A 22,782-nucleotide genomic window follows, 5' to 3' on the forward strand; every position below is an offset into this window, starting at 1 on the left:
TTAAGATATTTCTCTGTGTCAATGATACGTCAAAGTGTCAAAAGTTTTACTAGCATTAAGACTTAAATCTATCTGCTTGCTTGCTATCTAAGATCGTTAGTCTGCCTAAAAAGAAGTAATTTGGCTTTGTGTGACTTACTCTTGGCAAATTCATATTGTATATCCTTTAGCACTTTACTTTTTAAAAACCGTTCAATCACATAAAGTTGAGTCAGGTTGTTATGCTAGTCTGACTGTTTTTTAGGTCCAACAGTACTGCGTTTCTCTCTTGAAGCATGGGAGCTATGTTCCTTTCCAGTCTTTTAAAGCCTCTTTAAGAGTGTCTAAAAACTAAGCCTCCGATCAAAATGACTCTATGTTCTTAAATATTTTGTAATGCATTTGCTTTAGACTTAAAAAAAAAAAAAAGGCAAGGTTGATGTACTAGACTTGTTGATCTATTGTTTTTTGGTTCCAAATTCTTCTTTTAATGGAATACTACAAATTTATTTTCAGTCTGATGGTAGTTATTCTGTATCCAGGAATGCACTGAACATTTTGGCATTTTTTTGATGTGGTGTTCTCATCAGAACTGTGAAGTACCTGCTCTTAAAGAAAATAATCCATGGGTTTCAGTTGTCATTGTTTGTGTGTGTGGCTAGTTGTATTTCCAATTTTTTGCCCCCCTAATCTTTGATTGTTAAATAATTTTTTAAATTTACCTCTCTGTGGCTATACATAAGGCTGTTAGCAATTTTCATTCTCCTTGCAGAGTGGTATATTTTTCTTCTTTCTTTAATGCTAAGTGCTACAGTCTTCTCAACATGATTTTTTTGGTCATGCTTCAGTTCTTGTTACGTAATAAATTAGATCTCTCAAATGTGAAATGTGTGTAGTTGAATGGATCTTTTAAAGATTTAGATCTATAAGTTCATGGAAATGAACTTTCCCATTTCTACTTGGAACTTTTTCTTTATCTCACTTTTAAGTTCTTGGGCAGTTAGACCCTTGAGGGTGAAATTTATGACACTTGTTCTATACCAGGTGGCAGGCTGAGTTCAAGGAATGATCTTGCTGAAAACTTTCTGTATCTGAAGTCATGTGAATTTCTTGAGTACCCTCAGCCTTCCCGCTCTCCCTCAAACCTGACTTTTCTCTCCCTTTTCCTCCCAGATGTAGATGATACATTTTTGTGTGAGAGCAAATAGGAATACTTCTCCTTTGTTTCACTGATGAGATGGCTACCCTCTTTATCAGAATACTTTCAGCTGCTTTGCAGGAATGGATTGGTTTTGGTATATTGCTTCACTTCAGGCCATTGAGTGGCCTTTTATTTTACTTAGTGGTAGATATGAAATGATTGATGACCATTTTCCTCCCTTTGTGTTACATTTCAGTTTATGTGCATATGAAACACTTCATTTCTTTACACTATTTTCCACTGTTGACTGGATTCTAGAGGATCCAAAAAAAAAAATTTCTGATCTTTGAGGGTGGAGGATTACTATAGTAATTTTAAGTGGGCCTGCTATTACTATAACTTGGGTCACGAGAAGGCAGCACTGTGTAAATTTTCGGCTTGAAGTTCAGGACTTTGATAAACAAACTATTTCTGATCTCAAAAGAGAAAAATTGGGAATGTGATCCACAATCCTTACCTTTCACTGACTTGAATTAAATGAGAAAATTCTACTACTTTTCTAAAGCCAATTTTTTAGTGCTTTGCACTCTGTGTCTGAGCATTCCCACATCTGCGTGGCTGAGCATGGATGCTTTTCTCTCATCTGATCCTGATTAAGCACCTCAAACATTCCTAAGGCTGTTTGTAATATAAAATATATAAACCGTCTGCAAAGCTGTGGCTTAAAATAGAAATCTCCCTTTTCCTAGTGAATATTATGTATGCTGAGCTGAGGAGTCATGCTCTTTTACTTGGCATTAAGTACTGCTTGAGTTCCTTTCTGTGCAATGAAACAGCTTTGAAGAGTTCCCCACTTTGAAGTTATGGTTTGACCATTGTTTTGGAAGATATGGATCAAGAGGAGGATCGGGAAAGACCACAGCTGTCACACATTCAGAGAGCTATCCCATCTGTCAGATGAAGTTGTGTTTTAACTAGACTTTTTCCTGAAATGAACAGTTGAAGCACTTTTCAAGAGAGTTCTGAGCAGTGAATCCCAACCTAATCACCGTCTTTGTCAACTGTTGTCAGAAGTGTGAAGAGAGCCAGATCTACAGGCTTGCTCTCTCACATTTCTTGTCTGGTTCAGGTGGTTCCTCAGTCGGTCCTGTCTGTGTTGGATCTTTCTTTGAGATGCCCGTGGGGAGTTTGGATGTCTAATTTTAGAATAAGGAATGAGGCATCCAAGCTTTAAATGCTGCAATATCCTGTATGATAATCTTGTGTGCATGTAACTTTTAGGTGTTTTGGATCAGTGCTCATTTTGTTCTGTTGAACATGCTGAGCTCTAGGGCTTTGTTGTTATGATGATTAAATTGAAACTGTGTTTTATCCAGAAGCTCCTTGCCCAGCTGTACTAGAAAGGGGTTGTTATTAATGCTTAATCCCTGCATTAATTTAGAGTGATTACTTGATTGAAAGACCATCAGGTACAAGCATACCTGTTGACTATTAGCAGAGATGCATTAAGACATGTTATGTTTTTTGTCCAACCAAATTGCCAAAGATATGAAGAAATGGGAAGCAAACTACTGAGAAAATACTTTCTTCACCCAATGAAGTCAAATTCTGTTAGGGATGAGGAAGAGGGATATAGGAAAAAACTGCATTCCTACCAGCTGACTAAGAAATTTTCAAGTTGTTAATTTGTGTTCATGTAAATCCTTCTCCTCAGGTTTCCTGGAATTGCTCTTAAAGGCAAGAAATATAAACCACTCTTTGAATATTTTATTCAGGTAAGATGAACAAGTTTGGTGTTCAATTCAGGATACAAAGACAAAATTTAAAACCGTTCTCAATATTCCTTGTTTATATTATAAAAATCTTGTGTGCTAATAACAAACCCCAGGTTGTATTAAAATAGTTCAAAATCCTAATGAAAGATTGAAAAACAGAAAGTTGACTTTTTTTATTGTGCTTTTTTTCCTTAAGCTTTAAATACACCCAGAGTAAGAATTCAGTGATAAATAGTAGCTCGATTTCAGATTGCAGAGAAACTTCCAATACATATTAATAAATAGGCAGTGTTCTCTCACTTTTCACCTGGTGAACTTCTGTTGTCTGCCTGCCCAAATTTTGTATTCACATGAGAATGACTGTGGATAAGTTGCAGACATGTAGTGTTTTTCATTGAAGAGTTAAAACCCTTTGTAAAAATAACTACTGATATGTCTGGTTTTTCTGGATGTCCTCCTGTGCAGCATTTAAGCACTGTGTAAGTCTAACATAGTTGATAGCATCACAGATGATAATAGAATATGTAGCAATAAGAGAGATGGTAGAGAATTTATATATTTTTTTAAAATTCTGATTAAAAATGGATTAAATTCTTTAAAGAGTTGAAGTGGATTACAGTACTGCTGGACAAGCAGCTGTTAGCTTGTGTAAGGGATTTAGTCATTTTTGTCTACCATCTGTTCTGAAGCATGTGCTGGAGTCAGCAAAGGTGAGAAAACCTCTGTCGGGAACAGGACCTGTTATTTCTATAGAAAGGTCAGACACATATAGCTGAATCTGAAAAACAGGAATGCATGTGTTAAGATTTGGAATGAATAAATTTTTTGAGTCCTGCTGGACTTCTAAGGAGCAAATGGGTATCTACCTTTTTTTTTTTTAGAATGGATATCTTACCTCAAAATATCCTTCTTCAGAACAAGCCCAAACTAATATTTTGTAACATGTTTGATTCAGCTGTGACTGCAGTAAATTTTTTTACTACTTTTGTATTAAGGAATAGAAAATAGCTCTTTACTTTTCATTATCCACATACTGATCATACAGAAAACTGTCAGATCTCTTCTTGGCAATTTTTTTTCTGGGTGTTTTTTCTTTTTACTTTCCACCTTCTCATTCTCTGCAGGAAATAAAGAAAATATATGACTATAAAAGTGAACTTTTATACAGTGTACATAGTGGACACTGTGTGGACGTAGTAAATGCAAGGAGACGTCTGTATATAGAATCCTGTAGCTTTCATGGTTGTATCCTCACTTCTAGGAGTGTATTGATTTGTAGACTATTAAGCACAGAACTGTGTGAAGATCTGTGGCTTGAAGAGTAATTGACTATGAGGCTTTTTGGAGAGGTCTTAGATTTAATCACATTTGACACCGTTTAAATGAAGTGTACAGCCTGGACTACTTAGCTATTGGGAAATGATTAAACAGAGTTAGGAATGCCACATTTTACTGTTACTTATTTTTTTGATGTAGTTCATTGTTCTTGCAGGTGGCTAGTGGTTCTTCCATGTTCTTAAGAATTCTGGTTTGCCATATGTATGTATACATAGGTATATGAAAATTATATTTTTATCTTACAGTGCAAAGATAAAGGTGCCTTTGCTGTCGTAGTAGACAGTTATGTGAAGGAGGAGGAAGGCACAGGTGTTGTACATCAGGCCCCCTATTTTGGTGCTGTGAGTATGAACTCCGTATCTTCTGTAATGTTAATTTTGTTCCAACAGATGTTGCTTGGCTTTCCAACTACTGGGGACTGTCAGAGTGACTGTGATGTGAAACAATCCGTAGTGAGTTCTTGCACTTGCTAGTGCCCTTTGGAGGCTGAGTGGATATTTTAGGTATCCCTTGATTTGGTTATTGTTGTATGTGAACTCACCACTGTATTTTCTGAGTTTCATTGATCATAGCTTTTCTCAAAGTCTAAATTTATAGCTTTGAGAAGAAATGATCTGTTTTACTGATAGTCAAAACTGGCTTTGCTAAGTGATAATTTTGGATGGTAAGAGCAGTTCTGCTCAGTACACTGCCCCTCTTCAGCGTTTCAATTTCATTACTCATTAGGCTTTTAGAGAATGAAAAAATGCTTTGACTGCTTTTGTACTGAGACTGTCCGTCAGTGTGAAAGGTTTTTGTCGCACTTGATTATTTTTTCTCCCTTTATTGTCCTTTCCCTCTGTCTCTTCTGAAGGTTAAGAGGGATAATTTTTCATGGGTTTAATCATTTCAGTTTTTAGACGCATGAATTCAAGGCACTAGTTTAGACTCATTGTCCTTTTTGTATAGTGTCCTGTCTTCAGCCATTATCCAAAGATGCCCTCAAAAACTTGCAATAGAGCTGCCAATGCCTAGCAATTAGCAATCCCTGGACCATGAGCTCTATCATCATTTCCAGAAACTGTTGGCATTAGTAATAGGCTTCTTTGTATTCATGTGAAATCCTTTTCTGTCTTTTCTCCATTTTTCTGAAGGGTGCATCCATTGCAGTGGTGTTTCCCTTGTCAAGATGAACATTGGTATGAAAAGATGTCTCAGCTTAATACAGCTGTGAATAAAGAAAGTTAGACTGGGCTGCATGTTACTAGTTAATAAAGAAATTGATGGTGACTGGTAAAGTGTCTTAAAGAGTCTAAAGCCTGTCACACTACTTGTACCTCAGACACTCCCTATAGCTAAATTTTGCAAGGACTTGACTGAGGGGTGAGGGAGCAGACATGGCTTTTAGTTGGAAGCTCTTGCTGTTGGAGATGGAGTAAAGGAAGGGAATAGGCTGCTAATACAAAAGGGGCTTTGGAAGAAACTTGCTTTTGGCCACTGTATTGTTTTATTGTATATTTGCACAATACAGTTGTTGGAAACAGCTTGTTGGAAAGTCTGACTGGCCAGTTAGAGCAAGGATTATCTGATCTCTGTTATTTGATTTTGTTATAATCCCACAGAAACTTGTGTAAACACAGGGGAAAAAAAAGAAAACCACCTTTTTTCTTTCTCCTGGGAAGCCAGCAATTACCTTTAAAACCATTAAAAAACCCCAAAACTATCAGTTAAATGCATTGCAAATAAAAAATGTATAAAATACTTGTGTGAGGAAAAAGTGCACTAACATCACAAAAAACCCCTTTGTACTTGTTAGCTAAGGAGTGGATTAACTTTGATTCACGATGCATAGACCTGAGTCAACTGGATATGCTACCTTTAGGTGGAAATTGAATATTATATGTTGCACTTAATGCTGCTACATTTGCCTTCAGAAAGGCTCACAAAGGGTTCTGGTTTAGGTTCAAGAATTCATCATTTTATGGTAGGCTCTGTATAGAATGCTGAGTGTTACATGTGTTGACATTAAATGTTTGCCTTCAGACAAGCTTAGATGAAAGAAGGGAGGTAACTCATGAATGTAGGCAAGACTGTCTTCCTAATGAACTGGCTTCTCTCTGCAGCTTTGACTCTTGTGTTGAAGGTGAATAGGAAAGGGGTAAGTGGAGCAGGAGGCAAGGGTGGGAGAAGAAATAGAACACAGTCCTTCACAGGAAGCGTTGTATCTTGTCTCTATCCCTTCCCCTCAATATAAGTAAGTTCCTTTGATAAATAGGGATAGAAAGTAAGTTTTTCTAAATCCTATTTACTGATACATATTCTGTACTGTTGATAACTTAGAAATGTATCCTTCTCCAACAAAATTTAAAGTAGAAATTCACCTTTACTTAGTTCCAGGATATGTAGTTTCACTGTCTTCTGTGATGCTTTTGCCAAATACAAGCTGCCACACAATATCAGAGCACTCTATTATTTCACTTCAAAAGGCATCAAAATTAAAGCTCACAGAACACGACAAACCCGTATTAAAAACTCTGTAAACTCATTGCACTTCTGTATTAACATGACACTAAAATTCAGCTGCTCAGGCATTTAATCATATGTAGATGTATCTACTTTCAACTTAAAAAGCTTTAGTAACACTTTAATTTGCATACAAGCCCTATACTTCTACTGCCTGCTCAGACTGAGTCACAGAAGTTTCGTAGATGTGTTACCGGTACACTTTCTTTTCAGTAAATTGCAAAAGTATACTTGATTTTTTTTTGCGAAGAGGTGCTGAAGGTGAACCTTTTGATTTCATGTTTTTGTTGGTTTGAAATTTTTTTAAATTTCAGATAGAAAGCTTTGTTCTCATCAATGAGCAGTTTAATAGCTTCTGCTTCATTCATTTTGTGCATTACAACTTTTATTTGTTATTTTTTGAGAGATGTGATTGTGGCGGGGTACAAAAGTGAACATAATGACTTCTATCCCAGAAAGAATTGAAATTTGTCTAAGCTTTCCACTGGAACTTAGCATTTGTGGATTCCTGTATGTCCCCGAATACGTTCTTGGGTTGTGGTTACTGAAGCAAATCTTCATTAAATCAAATGACAGGTCAGTCTAGAAAGCTTTTACATTCAAGTTTAAGTTTGACTTCCTCAAAAGAAAGGAACTAACTGTAGAAAACCAAAATAGCAGAGCCCTTTATATATCTTTGGCTGCATCAGCAATGCAAATCAAACTGAGCCACCTCTTGACCTAGGTCCTGTGAAGTGGAAGGCTTGTTATTATATTTTAGCTAGGTTGTGAGTGTGCCAGGCTTTGTAGTCTTCCCTGGCTGCTTCTTCAAAGCCTTTTACAGTTCGCTGCCAAATCAGAACTGACGTTAGTTCTGTCATCTGGCCTACATCTTAAACACCACAGTCTGCTTGCTGTATCTCAGCAATAATAGCTGATGAAAGGTCAACTGAGAATGGGCTTATCTCAGTTAATCTATTGACTGAAGAAGCTAGTTGACCAAGTGGAGGCTGAATAATGGTGATGGCTGTCTGCAGCTGCTGGAGGGTAGACAGACACTATAGTCTAGAGTAAATGAATGCTGTAGCTGAAGGGGTTTTTTGTTTCTACGTGTAATGCCTTGGTACATGAAGCAGCCAACTTCACTATTGCTATGGCTTCATCATTGTAAAATATACTGTGGATCAACAGGTAACATCTGCCAGATCTGGCTTGAGGGAGCTGGTAACTACAGGGACTAGTGGGTAGGGTTGGAGGGACAGGATGAGGACCACCAAAAGCATCTGGAAACCCTGCTCTATGCTCCAAAGTTGACTTGCCCGTGTTATTTATATCTAGGAAAGGAGAATTAAGCTAGCTGTGGAGAACTGGCTTATTTAATGCTTATTTACTTGCTTCTGATGGCCTCCTTGATCAAGGTGGATAAATTGCTTTAGAGTGCAACTCCTGTGAAATAGCTACTGTGTTTTACGAAAGGTAAATGAGCTCTAGGCATAGAGGAAGGCAACAGGTCAGTTACTGCCAGTTTTGGCAGGCAGGGTCACTGTTTCACACTACACAAAACTTCAGGTTTTGTCCCTGAAGTCTGTAGTTTCCTCCATTTTAGCAGAGCAGCAATACAGGAACCTCTAAAACTCAACAAAAGCAACCTGACGATGCAGGCTTAGACAGGGCCTTTTTCTTTGAGGAAAACACAGTGATTCTTTGAATGTGCTGAAAGTGACTGATCTGCAACCATCCCCTTCTCCCTTCCCCTCCCATCCCCAATAATATTCTCTTGCCTTAGGGCAAGAAAGGGGGTAATACGGAGTGATAGGTGGTTAAGACAGGGATTTACTTTGACTTCAGACTTGAAATTAAAATCTGAACTTTTCTATTCCCCTAATAATTTTGTTTTATTTTTTTCTAAGATACTGTCATTATTTAGTAATGTTCGGGAAAGTCTGATGTGACCCTCTTTTTCTAATTTTTTTTTTTCTTACTGCTACAGGAAATTAAGAATTTAAATGGAGGCTGGCCAGGAAAATAAACTGTCATGTCCGTGTGTGGGTCTTGGTCAGCAGTGTTGCATACAGGCCAACAAAGACTGAGAAATACAGATTTAAAAGCTTTGGATCATTAAGACATTCAGAAAATGGGATTTCTTATGTGGAGTTCCAGAATTAAGTTGATTAAATCAATGTGCCTTCTGAAAAATGCCATGCGGGCTTGTGTGCTAAACAGACACAAGTCTCTGGCTAGTACAAGAGCATGACATAGAGATTGTCAGTTGCCTTACTCCGCAACAGTAGCCTGAAGGTGTTGACTACATGTATGTATGTGTGTACACATATAAAATATGTGTGTATATATATGCATGTATATGTATATGCACAGAAGCTCGTGCACCTAACCCCTCTGCTAGGTGAGAGAACACATATATTCTGAAGAAATCATCACTTCTCTGATGAATAAAACTCTAATCCTGTAAATACATCTTCTCTGTGCATATTTTGGGTTAGTGAATGTTATTTTGCTATCCTTGCCCAGTCATCACGTTTTCTATTTAATATTTGAATTTTTTTTTTTTTTTTCAGGGATGGATATTTGAAACAATATTTTGTATTTCTGTAACTTGGCACTTGTCTTTTTTGTAGGATGATTACAGAGTCTGCATGGATTTTAATATCATTCAGAAAGATTCTGTGCCTGTTTGTCCTGTTGATGCGTCAGGCTGCTTCACAGCAGAAGTGACTGACTTTGCTGGACAGTATGTGAAGGTCAGTGGTCTTGGAGAAAGTAAATTACTAGTTTATTCAAGATAAATTTTACATATGATGAAAGTGTTCTTTTCTTTCCCTAAGTGGTATTGTCTTCAATGTGTCCTTGGTAGCTGGAAAAATAAAAATTTGTTTTAACATTTGCAACAATGTTGCAACTATTTATTGTAATATCTGAAAAAGTGTAAGTAATACTGTGTATCTAGTAGTGAAGGGGAAGAGGACTATCTCCTGTTTGCATCCACTGCGGAAAAAGTCTCACTTTTGCCTTGTTTATTCGGGAAATGTTATGCATGCAGTCTCTAGGCAAGTGTGCAGAGGCCTCCCTTACCTCTGGATGACTTCTGAATTCACAGATGTCGTCATTAAGTTTATACCAGCCAGTTAGTTTAACACGACTTGTTAGAGGGGAGAAATCCAGTCATTTTCCTCACTTGTGGGACATGTTGCAATGAGAATTTACTTGCCAATAGATGCAAGAGAATCCATGTAAAAGGAATGCGCAGGAACTCTGGGTTGCTACAGACACAAATCCATAGAAAGGAGTGCTTCCTTAATGCCATGTGCTCAGAAAACAAATTGTTTTCAGTTGATTTTCTGCTGCTACAGTTAGCAAAGCATGTTCCTGTAAACACAATTTACTTGAAAAAGATTTAAAAATCTTGTGTTGCATTTGAACTCAGCTATCATTGCTTCCTGCTGTATATTAAGGCAAATAAGAGAACAGCAGAAGCTACATGTTCAGCTTCTTGCTGGTAGGAATCTGCACTTAAGGCTCTTGGAAAATATTCTCATGATGCATAATTCTTAGTTTAGGAATACTACTGTATCATAAATCTTTGTATATTTTTTTCCCTTCCTTAATGTCATGTTGACACTTGTTTGTTCAGTAGATTGTCTTTGATTATTAATGTACAACTTTCACTTCCAGCTTAGAATGCAAGTCCTGTTTAATTAGTAAGATATTATAAAAGATGCTTCAACTTCTTTAACTGTAGTCACACTAGAGAGGAAGGTATTATAGTGAAGTCTAAATATTGGGTAAGAAGCACAATGTGACTTCCTGCCACAAAATCAGAAAACTCAATGAAAGATTTAAGATATTAAATAATGAGTTCTGGTTTGTATTAGTGCTATAGAAAATTTGAATTTGGTACACAGTTGTGTGTATGTGGAAACAGAGTTAAGGGCAAAAAAAGACTGTATACCAGGATTTGGAGAGCAAATAACTTTCTGAATTTAGGGTTTCACAGTACCTCTGCAGTAAATGGATGTGTTCTTTGTGTGTAAATACTGGATTATTTGTAGGGATTTCCTTAATTTGGGTATTGGAGACAAATCCTGTAGTAGCTTACTGAAATAGAGAAACTTGTATTCCAAGGAAAATTTTTTTGTTCTGTCTTTTTAGGATGCAGATAAGAACATCATTAAATTACTGAAAGAGAAAGGCAGAGTGGTTCACAGCAGTAGTTTTAAGCACAGCTATCCTTTCTGCTGGAGGTAAGGAGAGAAGTGCATACGGCTTTAAGATTGAGGATTCTAACTGAGTAGTTCTTCAGGTTTGTCTCATTTTTCCCCTCCCTTGACCTACTTAAGTTTAACTTGACTAAAAGTAACAGGAATCAAGAATATTGAATTAGGAGAGCTCCAATTTTGTTTTAGTAATCCAGTACATTTTTTTTTTTCTCATAAATTGTGTAGTGCTGAAAATTTTTTTCTATTATGATCTTACAGTGTGGTTTTGTAGTTTTGCATTTATCATTCTTTAGTGTTGCATGTAGTACTGCTAACTGCCTGTTGAAGATGGCTATAAGTCTAAAAAAGCTTATTTTCTAAGCAGCTAAGTACTGAGTGGTGGAAAAGAATATTTTGGTACCCTTTGAATTTTATCCAAATAAATATATTGCAGAATGTCTTTAAATGTTTGTGTTCAAACTTTCCATGTTTTGGATAAAATGGCTGTATTATAGCTATTATCATAGTTACTTCTTTTTAATCTTGTAAAATTAATTTGTTCTTTGGAGTTTGGTAGAGCCCTGTTGCTTATAATGTGGAAATGTCTGTACTGTTGATTAAAAGCAAAGATTGAATTTATTCACTGGAGTGGGTAGTAAGTGTAATACATAAAAATGTTTTTCTACTCAGTCATTCCTGAATTGAGTCCACAAACAATGGTGGTGTCTCTGATCAGAAATAGCAGTTGACATGTTTATAATATCTGTGGGGATGATTTAGAAATGTTTGTGTTTTGTCAACTAGAAATTCAGAATTAGCTCTGGAATGTCAGGTAGGTAGTTCAGCACAGTTGCCTGTCATGAGTCTTCCTTGTCAAACTGGGAATTCTGCAGAGATTGAAGGAGGACTTTGCAAGTCTCTAGTATGGTACACACTAATGTAAGGAGTTTCAGTTAAGAGAAATACAGGCTAGATAAATTTAATCTAGAAATGAAACATGTTTTTAATAGTGTCCTCTCTGGTTTTAAATGTATACAATTGCTATTGCACAATTCAGGAAAAAAAAAAAATCACTGAACAGTATCAAATTTTAAAAAAGAAACTTTATAGGAATATTGTATTAAACTTTTATTAAAAGTAAAGACACACTTCCAAAAATAAAATACCTAATTTCATATTTGAAATAACTTGAACATTTAAAGTCGTATCTGATGCTTACAGCACTTGTACTGAAATAACTGTGATAAAAGCTTTTTTTCTCTGTCTAGCTTTAATGCTGCAAGGTGAGGTGTTTCAGCAGTGTGCATTTATCTTTGATCTATAGCAAGAATAACCCTTACCTGCTCTTGAATAGCATGATTGGTTAGTTTTAACAGCTACCTAGAGGATGAAGGGGAATTACCCTCCAAGTGTTATGCCCTTGATGATTTGGGACAGTTTTTGGAAAATGGCAGCCCAAAGCCAAGCAATGCTTGTGTTCTACTTATGTAGCAATTCAAATGAACAGTCATGGCCTTCTGAGACAAACCAGTCATGTAGAAATGCTGATTCTGTAGAACATACTTAATCCTGCCAGTCTGTTGACATTTTTGTTGATTGATGATAAGTTGCAGGCAGCACCTAGCAGCAAATTATCTGGTGGGAAGAACAGAATAATGGATTCTACTTGAAAAGCTCATTTCAATGCCATCACAAATCAAACCATAATTGGAATATGCTAAAAGTAGAAGAGTAGTTCTTAACTTTGAACATAGTTGGAAGTTATTTTAGAAGTTATTTTGATTAATGTAAGAAAACTTTGAAGTCAGACTCCTCTACTTAATGTACTGTTGTTCATGGTTTTCCCTGAAACCAGGCAGTTCTTGAGTCCTCAGTATGTTCAGGTATTTTCCCTCTTTTTACATATCATTGAACTTTAAAATCTGAGAGGGGGAAACTATAACAACTTAGTAAGTACACAGGAGATAGTTTTCAGTTGGAATTTATCTTCACTGGAATTGCTGAAGATGGAAATCACTGACCAAAACTCCTCTATGTGCATGTGAGATCTTGAGAGTCTCTATGGTCTGGGTAGCAGTTTAAGTACTGAGATAGCAAAGGTCACTAGCACAATAGCTGAAGTGTCCATGGCAGCCACTGCATGCCATTCTATTAGGAAGCAATATTGGGGAGCTCTGTCACTGACAGACACAGAGCTTTGTCTTTTTCAGGCCAGTGAAAGCAAAGCCAAGAAGCACCTTTCATAGCATGTGGCTGGTTATATATCATTTGTTTACTAAATTATGAGAAAACGGAATGGGAATAAGATAACACTAACTTGTTTTAAACAGCTGTGCAGTCCAAAACAGGCATGAGAGAAATATTGGGAGTGTGTAGTGTCCACAGAGAATCTCTTTCTGATCTTTGTCTTTTCCAGTATCAAGACTGTATTCAGAGAATGGTAATTTTGTGGCACTGTTAAGGCACAGGCAAATTGCTCAGGTGCTTTGATTCCTTTGATACAATTCTAAAGGATATATTTATAAGGGGAAAAAACCATCATTCAGTTGAGACAGGAGTATTTAGGCAGGAATTTTGTAAGCATCAGTCTCTGATTTAAAGTCTGTCTGGGTGGTTTTCCCCTTGTGTTGTATTGATGGAATACAGTAATGGGTATTTCTTACTTGATTCTACAGCAAAGAGTTTAATCTAGTTTCTTCAACCTTTTCACCAGTCATGAGGGGCAGAAATGTGTAAGATGTGACTGGTTGGGCAGATTTTTCAGTATATTGTTCTCTTTTTGTCTCCTGCTGAGGTACTGCTTGGCAGCATAGCTAGAAGAAAAAACATATTCAGAGAAACTGCCACCTTCCCTTTCTTACTACCTTCACATAGGTGGAGACTGCTCTGTGGGTGCTTTGGAACAGTTATCAAGTATTATATAGATAGAACACTACTACCTTGCTACTTTTATCTCCTAACCATTTCCTGTAAAGTTAAAGATACAGATTGAAATGTATAGTTTATATGGGAAAAATATGAATTATATAAATATAATAATTCCTTATTAAAGGGAATATCTTCTGAAATACAGTATTATGAGAAAGGATACGTTTTGTATTATTTGGCTTTGTGCAAAAAGTTTGCATTTTAAAACTTAAGATGCAGTTTTTAAGGCTTGAAAAACCTTTGCTGTGGGTTTTCTTTTCTTTTGTTAGTCAGGCAGGTGTACCTATAGGAAGTGCTCCCACAGTAGCAATTTTAATTTACATCATAATCTCCAGTAGTTTGTGCATTTCAAGTGACTCCCCACTATGGATATAAGTAAAATGAATTAAACTTTTAGGATGGGTTCTTTACAGTAATGACTGCATGTAGGAGGTAACAGTAGTTTCTTAGGGTCTTTGCTAGTGAATTATTGCTGAGCAATTATATTTCCAAGGTCTGAGGCAAAGTGACTTAAATAAAAGTAATATATTCAGAAACATTTTGTGGGATGGATTGATACTAAGGGAGAAGGAGATTCTTGTTCCAGTGTCATTGAAGCTGTTCTGTACATAGACAGGTTCCATCCCCTAGGGCTCAATCTCCCTTTTCAAGGTAGAATATTGTGATGAATGTGAAGGATTAGAAATGTCCTCATTCTCCTGTAATGACTTTTACCCACTATTTGGTCACTGGATCCTGCAGAAGGATGTATGCTACTTGAATAACCTATCAAGACCTTCAGCAGTTGTATTATGGAGTAAGAGACTGGGTTGAGACACAATGCAGTCAGTTGCTTAGAGGTACTAATCTTACTAGGTAATTTAGGGAATTTATCAGTCTGTACACTCTGCCCTGTATGTAGTGTTACCATTTCAAAGCAATCCCAAGTTCTGAAACTGCTCCCATGCCATATGGGTTTTGATTCACTGAATGCTGAAGTAAGGAATGTCTTTATATGAATTTTATATGCTTATGACTTTTATAACTTACGTGATTTTTAAATGCTTATCTCTTTCTTTCCTTCTTCTCCTGGAATGGGACATTCTTCTAGTTAACTCTGGATACTGCTACTTCATCTTTATGATTTTTTATTATTATTCTTCTAAATGCAAATAGTGAAACATAACATAATGTTTTCTGGCTTTTCAGGTTGATAAACACATAAAAAAGATACAGAATGAGCTCATGTGGAAGACTTCAATATGACTCGTTTTAATAGTTACTGAAGTTCATATTGTTGTACTGTGTAGGAACATAAATTTCAAATTCAAGTATCATTTGGATGGATGTTCTCATTATTTCTCTTGGTGTACAAACTCCTTAAATTGCTGGGCTTGAAGGCTTTTAATTTTTTTTTTTTTTTTCAGATTTGATTTTAAAATAGTAGCTCACATTAAATGTAACAGTTTAATTTAAAAACCAGAACAAAACCCAACCTTTGTAACTGTGATAATATTTCAGGAACAATGAATTCAGTCTGTGGAAAGGGAACTATGGTGTTCAAAAATACATTTTACAGAGTACTTTTATAAATAATGTAGCACTGAAAATGTTTTTTGTTTTGCTTCCTTCCCTCTACAGGTCAGATACTCCATTGATATACAAAGCTGTGCCAAGCTGGTTTGTAAGAGTGGAGCATATGGTGGAGAAGCTCCTAGAGAATAATGCCCAATGCTACTGGTAATGCCTCCTGCATATATATTTTTTTCTTTGCCCAGGGTTGGATGTGTAGGGGTGTGTGTGCTGGAACTCTACAAAGCTCTGTTTCACTTCTAGTGTGCTAACTTAATGTTGTATTTCCATTCTGTCTTTCTGAGCCAATGTTACTGGAGTGGGGCTGATCACCAGTTTTGAAGTGTTTTATCTCAGGTTTCACAAATGTGCCTCCAACTGGTAGAGCAATGGGATAGTTTTCCTGGCGTAAGCAGATATAACCTGCTTAACTGCCTATCATCCCAGTGCTTGAACATGTTTGCACACTGCTTTCTTGTGTTGAGAAGGCATTCTTTGCTTGTGTAAAACCCCAGTGAGAAATATATCTTAGGGTGTAAGTAAGGTTGAATACATACTAATAATTTACAGTCAGATACATTGCAGGATCATTAAAAGTATCATCAAATCATGTTACACCATCCTAAGCAATTCAGCATGAGAGAAACTGCAAGGGCAAAATGAACATGCAGAAGCATGGAAGCGCACAGTTAAGCCTCCCAGAAGGGTCCGCTAGAAAGAATAATTTAGGCAGCTAAACACTGGATATATATTGTTCCAAATAAATTTTTAGACAATAAGGTCTTTTTTCTTTTCATCTAGTTATTACAGATAAGGTAGATTACTTTGTCATAGGTGCATTTGATGAAAAAGACCAACACCCCCACCCTGACCCACGCTCCCTGCAAAGCATGCACAAAAATACCAACCTAGCTGGTGTAGCTGGGGTAATAGTTGTAAGTAAGCTCAGTTTCAGAGGTTTAAATAAAAATTTTCTACTAACGGCAAAAATTACATGTATATACAAATTGTGAAAAATATTTGTGTGAAATTTATTTTAGAAAACAACAAATAAGTTTTAAATTGTTTCAGTACACTATTAAATTAGCAGGAAGAGGGAACTGTTGGTGATGGTAGCTATTTTGTAAATCAGTCATGGGTTTATGGTGTGTTAGTTACAAAAGGACCCTATCTCCTCCACCTCCATAACCTTTATTTCCCCTTTTCTCATTAATAACTTGTACCTGGGGAGTTGAGACCAGGTGGTGAAAATGCAGAGGTGAAAGCCTCATTCAGTTGTACTGTGTGCTGTTTCAGTTGTTCTGTATGAGGACTCCAGGAGAGGTGGGATTCCACACTGTGTGCCTCTGCTCAGCAACTGAGATGATGTTAAAGAAGGTGACTCAACTTCCAGTGAACAAATACAGCTTACGCTGCGTTTTTTCCTGGACAGTAGTTAGTAATTAAATTCTCCATGAGCAGCTTTTGCATAACTGCTTACGTGGTACAAGCACTGTAAATATTGAAATATGTGGAAAAAGTTAGGGATCCATGATACAGACCGTTCAAAAACGCTGCAGTGTTGGCTTGCCAATAAGCACTTGCCCAGTCTGGATATGTAAGAAGACTTTATAGATTAGTAAGTGTTGCTTTCTGTTTTCCATAACAGAACATACTGTGATCCTTCTTTTGGGGAAAAATAAGCTGGAGAGGGGGTGAAAGTGTTTGTTCTTAGCTTTAATTAGCCATCTCAAGATGCTTTTACTGTTTTGATGACTGACAGTAGACCTGCATACTTAATTTTCACATGAACATAAGAAAAATGTAGTGATCCTATTAAGGAAGTGTTTGAATGGTTGAGATAGTTTTGATTTTCCAGAAGCAAAGCTTCAGGAAGAACTGCTAAGTGACCTCCACTCATCCAGGAACGATCAGTAACAATTAGTAAGCTGTTTGAACCCTACCTCATCTACATATTCGGGTTTGAAATGCTGCTTTTTGTAAGTGTTGAGTAGTGGGGATAAAAGTGGAACCAAATGTGAGAGCTGCTGGTGCAAAGGTGGTGTGGGAAGACCAGGCGATTGTATTAATTGGCGACAGTCAACATGGTTGGAATGAAACTGTTTGTCCTTTAGGCAATTCTTGAGTCTCAACATTAATTGTGTAACTGAACATAAAACTGATTCCTCAGGACTTCTCTCAAAACAGTACGGTCTTAGAGGTGTTGAGAATCTTTCTGTAGGGACTATGGCTACAAGTAGAGATGTATTATCTCTAAGTTATTAATAAAATAATATTAATACACATTTCCAGAGTGTGATTTTGTAATTACTAGTCTGAATACTTGATGGCCTTTGTTGCAAAAAGATGGCTTCTGTTATGTAAAGATGGCTTTAAATCTAACCTTTTAAAAGGAAAAGGTTTTACTTTTAAGGCTTTCTTTCTGTATTCTGCACTGATGTCAGTTTTACTTGGGATGTAACTTCTTAAGTTGGAGTTGAGAATGCTACCCTTCTTCAATATTAATTTATTTAAATTTTGGGAACTCCATCCTTCGCAAAACCTACTTTTTTTTGCTTTTGAATAGACTTGATCTCTGAAAGTGTCACAGAAATAACGCCTAGCTTTTTAAAAATATCTTTTTGGACTCTCTGGGGCTTCAGCATGTCCTGAAAATGAGAAAATTGGGGATAAATGTTTTTCAGACTATATTAACCTTTGCAAAATGAGTTTGACTGTGTTGCTTTTTTTTATTCCTATGAATGACTGATAGGTGTATTGTCCCTTAAGAATAGCTGCACTCTTTATAGATACCCTTTTTGATGAAGTGTATTAAACATAGTTGGACAAACTTTGCAAAATTTGATTGCATTTCTAATTAGTTTTCTAATGAATTAGCCTACTGATCAAACCATAGTTACTCAAAATTTATTAAAGCCAGCAACTGTATCTTCATTTTTCAAAATGAACTTAACTGTAGCTTTCAAAAATGATTACAATCATGCGCCAGCATTTTTGTAAAATCAGAAACCAAAACCCCCCTCTTTTCTTTCTCCCAATCTTACTCTGATTGGAGTGGAAAGTAACTTCTGCTGGATGTTGCTGGAAATGCAGAATTGGAACAGTATTTAAGAGTAAAGACTGAAACACAGCCTCCAAGATCTCATACTGAATGTTTACCACACAACCGTCAGAAGACATTTAAAAAAAAATAAAATAAAAAAGAACAGTATCTTGTATTTCATGTTCAGACAACCTACTACTGTGATTCCTGAGATAGAGGGGCAAATTTGGCTGCTGCAGAATTTGGGGTTGTCAGACCTTGGTTTTCCTGTTCCATTGATATGAAGAGCCAGATGCAGCACCACAGCTGGGTCCCTGGTGCAGGTGGTCTGGATTTCAGCCTTAATTGTTGTAACTATCATCTTATGATTTGTTGGAAGAGGGTTTCCTGTGTAACCACAGACAAGCAACTAAACCGTGTCACCTTAGGTTGTCTTGCATAATATAGGACTAATTCCTGTCATCACAGAGTTCAGAGTTGGTATAAATTACAAATTTATAAATTACTGTAAAGGGTAAATGAGTGTGATTTATACATATATTTCTAAACTGTTGTAGCTCACTCTTCTGGCAGTGTCTGTAGCATTTTAACACTTGCAGGCTGTTAGAAAAGGTTTTGTAGACTGTGTAGTTTGTATTTAAATATCAGCTTTGAACTCTTTTCTTTTTAAACCTCCCTCACTTAAAGTTCTACTTCAGTAACTCCTGAAAGATTTACTTTAACTGTTGACAAGTTGCTAGTGTTAGAGACTATTGCGCACTTCTGACGTTGTTTGCATAAGATGTACAGCACTAGATATAGTAGAAAAACAAGCATCTGTGGAAGGAAAGCAGTGATGGAAGACAGTAAGGGACTTGAAAGAAGCCAAGCCTTTTGTTCTTGCATTTTCTTGGCACTGAAAAATTAAAGCGTTGTACTAAAGAGCTTCGATATATAGGTCCTTAGTTGAAAGTATCCTTTTTTGGACTTTCATCATTTAAACTGTTAGTTCTTGTTCAAAATACCACACAGAACGCACCTGATAGGCTTTTTTTTTTTCTAGAAGTGAATTTCCTGGTTTACAAAGTGTGAATTTTGCACACATTTCCTGCCGTTCCTGCATGAGCACTCCAAGACCAAGTGTTTTCACATGTGTCAGTCAGACATCAATATTTGGAGGAGCTTTTGATCTTGGTCTTTCTAATCTTCAACCAGCAGCTGCCTTTGCTGAACAACAAACTGTCTCCCACCTTTTGGAAGGTGTGATTTGATCACAGGTGATGCCGATCTTGTATCATAAACCCTAAGGCTGGTAGGGTGTGCAGATGATGGATTGTAGAGCCTTTCTGCCATAGAATGCTAATGTTTGTTCTACTAAACTTAGATTTCTCATCTGCACAAAAATTATGAGTCTGTAGCAGGGGCAACAGACTTTTAAGTCATGACAGAATTGTAGCATAATGAGGAAAATCAATTGAGCCCTTTGTTTTCCTCCTTTTTTTAAATGATGTCCCATAGGATATATTTCCCACTTTGTTAGCATTAAGAAATAAATTTCAGCTCGGTAGTTTCCAAAGCATTTTGAGGGGGGTGAATTTTCCCCACTTTTTTTCTTTAATGTGACCATGCAAATAACTCTTCTTTTTGAGTCATCGATCACACTTCTCTTACTCGGGAGACGTGAATACAAATGAGGTCTCTCTAGTAGCGGTTGTGAGGTGCATAGTAACGTGCAGTCACTAGATGGCAACATTTCCCGAGGAAAAATTCAAACTAGTGTCATTGCCTACAGTAGGAGGTGAAAAAAATTGCTGCAGGGTTCGCCTTGTGTTTGTCTAATTTAGAGCAATGTAAGTCAGAGAATTTTATTACTGTCTGTTTTCAGACATAGTTGAGGATTAGAAGTGAATTTTGAGGCTTGTTCTGATTGATTTTGATGGCTTGTATTTTGCTGTGGTCTAATTTTGCTGTTTCCTCTCAAAGCCTCTTGAGCAGAGATTGCCAGTTATGTCATGAATACAGCAGGTATCTTTTCAGTTCCAGTGAATGGTCATCAAAGCTTGTTGTTCGGTATAAGTAACAGCTTCCTAAAGAAAGACTCCAAATGTCAGTTCACTAAGTTGTAGTACCGTGCTCTTAGGCAGCTGATAAATCTAGCTGCATGTGCAGTATGTTGAATGTCTGCCACTGTTACAGGAATGCAAACATATTTATATATATAAATTGAAATTAATCCTAAGCAGTAATGCTGTAGAAAAGTACTTTGTGCCTATAGATGTTAGAATATTCCAAAGGAGACTATGCAGAAAGAAGAAAAGTGAAAGCCTTGTTTCTCACTGGCTTCAAGATGCAGGGGTTTTTGCTGTCATTGATCAGATTAAGAATTTTAATGGCAACTAGCATGTTGTCTGGGTCATACAAATAAAATGTATCAGGATTTTTTAATATGAGTGTATCACAAAATTGGAGGTTACGGCTTCACTTAATCTTGACTTGTCAAGCAGCTGTACACTGCTGACGGCAGGGTTATGATGCAGTCTGCAGCAGCATTGCAGTCTCACGCTAAAGTGTTTGTTGCTATGGGAACCAGAATAAAAGAGTGAAGAAAAACATTGCTATATCAAAATGATTGAAAGCACTATTCATTTAGCAAATGTAAGCTGCATGTAAGTAGAGAATTCTCTTGCACTGGTGGAGGCAACCTGAACTTGTGTGGGGTATATGGTTGTGCACCATTCTAATAAGCTTTCATGAACTGAGGAGGAGAAAGAGTCTGCTGCAGTGGAAATTCTGCATGCTTTGCAAACAGCTGACCTTTCCTCTCTCTTCCCCTTTCCTCCCTCCTGCCTCCCCCGATGTTTAATTAGGTCCGTGATATAGATTGGTGCTAATTAAAGTGTCAAAAGGGCATGAATAGTTGCTTATTTTATCTCCTTGAATTAAAAACCATTAAAAATCAATTTGAGGGCATGTTGAAGGAGGCTTGTTATTAGAGTAAATTAACATAATGGAATTTAAGACTTTGTCTTCGAAGAGTTGGTTAATGTGTAAAAAGAAAAGCAAATTCTACACCTAAAACAACAAAACCAGCTGTTATGCTATGAATTTAAATAAATCCATACATATTTAGTTAAATGACATAGTATAACTACTTAATCAGCTTCGGTTTTGCTGTTACAACTCAGCTATCTTCTGGAAGAATAACTTTCCCCTTTCCACGCATATAAGTGATTCCTGATTTCAGATGCTGTATAAAAAGTTACCAGCTGGCCAAATGGGAGGATACACGTGGGACCATCTTCTCAGGACCCAACATATCAGGTGCTGTGTGTTAATCCGGTATTAGATTTCCTAATTCACACTATTCAAGGTAGTGTTTTGTTTATAAGTTTATAGTGTAAATCTTATGGGACTGTTTGTCAAATAATTCATAAGATGAGAGCTTCCTTCAATTAGTAATTATGAAGTGGATCTTACCCAATACATAAAGCTGCTGTTGTTTTTCAAAGAATGTCGTGAATGAAATTAACTGACGAGAAGAATGATGTAGAGTGAGAAAGGATTAATTTTTGTGTAACATCTTAAACAGCTTTTAGTGGTCAACTCATGATAAAATACGTGAGACTTCTGCTGTGGCAGTATTCAGAAGTGATAATCTGTGTTTACAGAAAAGAGGGACAGTACTGCTTTGAGACAGTTCCTGTATCCTGTGACTAGGGCAAGGTGAGCGAACTTGCAGAGTCATGCAGAGCACATCTGAGCTTGGAAATGGAATAAGCTGAATTCACTATTTGCAATTGTGTTAGGAGTACAAGAGATACTTCAGAATATATGTACAGAAAAGGAACAGATGTCTTAATCCTTTTAATAAATTTCTTTCTGGATTATGTAATAATTAAGATTTTTTTTTTTTTTACGTTCTGCACATTTTTTTTCTGGAGACAAAGAGTCAGAAAGCAAATACATTAATCTTAATGGATGCTGTTCCTTGGGTATTCACTGGTGATGAGAAATCACTGGCTCAGCAGCCATGGTAATTTACTGTTACAGCCACCCATTCATACTCTGCGGTTGAAGATGATCACTAATTTACTGTTTTCAAATCCATGCCTGCCCTGCTTGTGTGGCTTGGATGCTGAGTAGTATATAGACTTTGAAGGAAAAAAAAAGCAGTTTATGTTGTGATAAGCTAATAAATGTTGTTAAAGGACTGGATTTGGTTTTGCTCGTTGTGGGGCTATTTTGCTTGTCAAATGGACTTTTATTTTAGACACTAAGAAAATGAGTGTCTACCAAGAAAGGATGTGGGAGTTCACTGTGCAGAGAATTTAGCAAAACCCCAAATCTGCTTCA

At 36.7% G+C, this 22,782-nt stretch overlaps 1 protein-coding gene across 1 annotated transcript in view; it reads left to right on the forward strand.

Moving 5' to 3' along the window:
* The window catches only part of IARS1 (isoleucyl-tRNA synthetase 1), a 107,504-nt gene that overhangs the window by 24,274 nt on the left and 60,448 nt on the right, over window positions 1-22,782 (forward strand). Inside the window, exons 10-14 of the mRNA XM_074914018.1 lie at window positions 2,835-2,895; window positions 4,479-4,574; window positions 9,351-9,473; window positions 10,882-10,973; window positions 15,477-15,575. Coding sequence (XP_074770119.1) covers window positions 2,835-2,895; window positions 4,479-4,574; window positions 9,351-9,473; window positions 10,882-10,973; window positions 15,477-15,575 — 471 coding nt within the window. The remainder of the gene's footprint in view (window positions 1-2,834; window positions 2,896-4,478; window positions 4,575-9,350; window positions 9,474-10,881; window positions 10,974-15,476; window positions 15,576-22,782) is intronic.

Source organism: Athene noctua, chromosome 10 (genome assembly GCF_965140245.1).
Source record: "Athene noctua chromosome 10, bAthNoc1.hap1.1, whole genome shotgun sequence".
NCBI classification, from domain to species: Eukaryota; Metazoa; Chordata; class Aves; order Strigiformes; family Strigidae; genus Athene; species Athene noctua.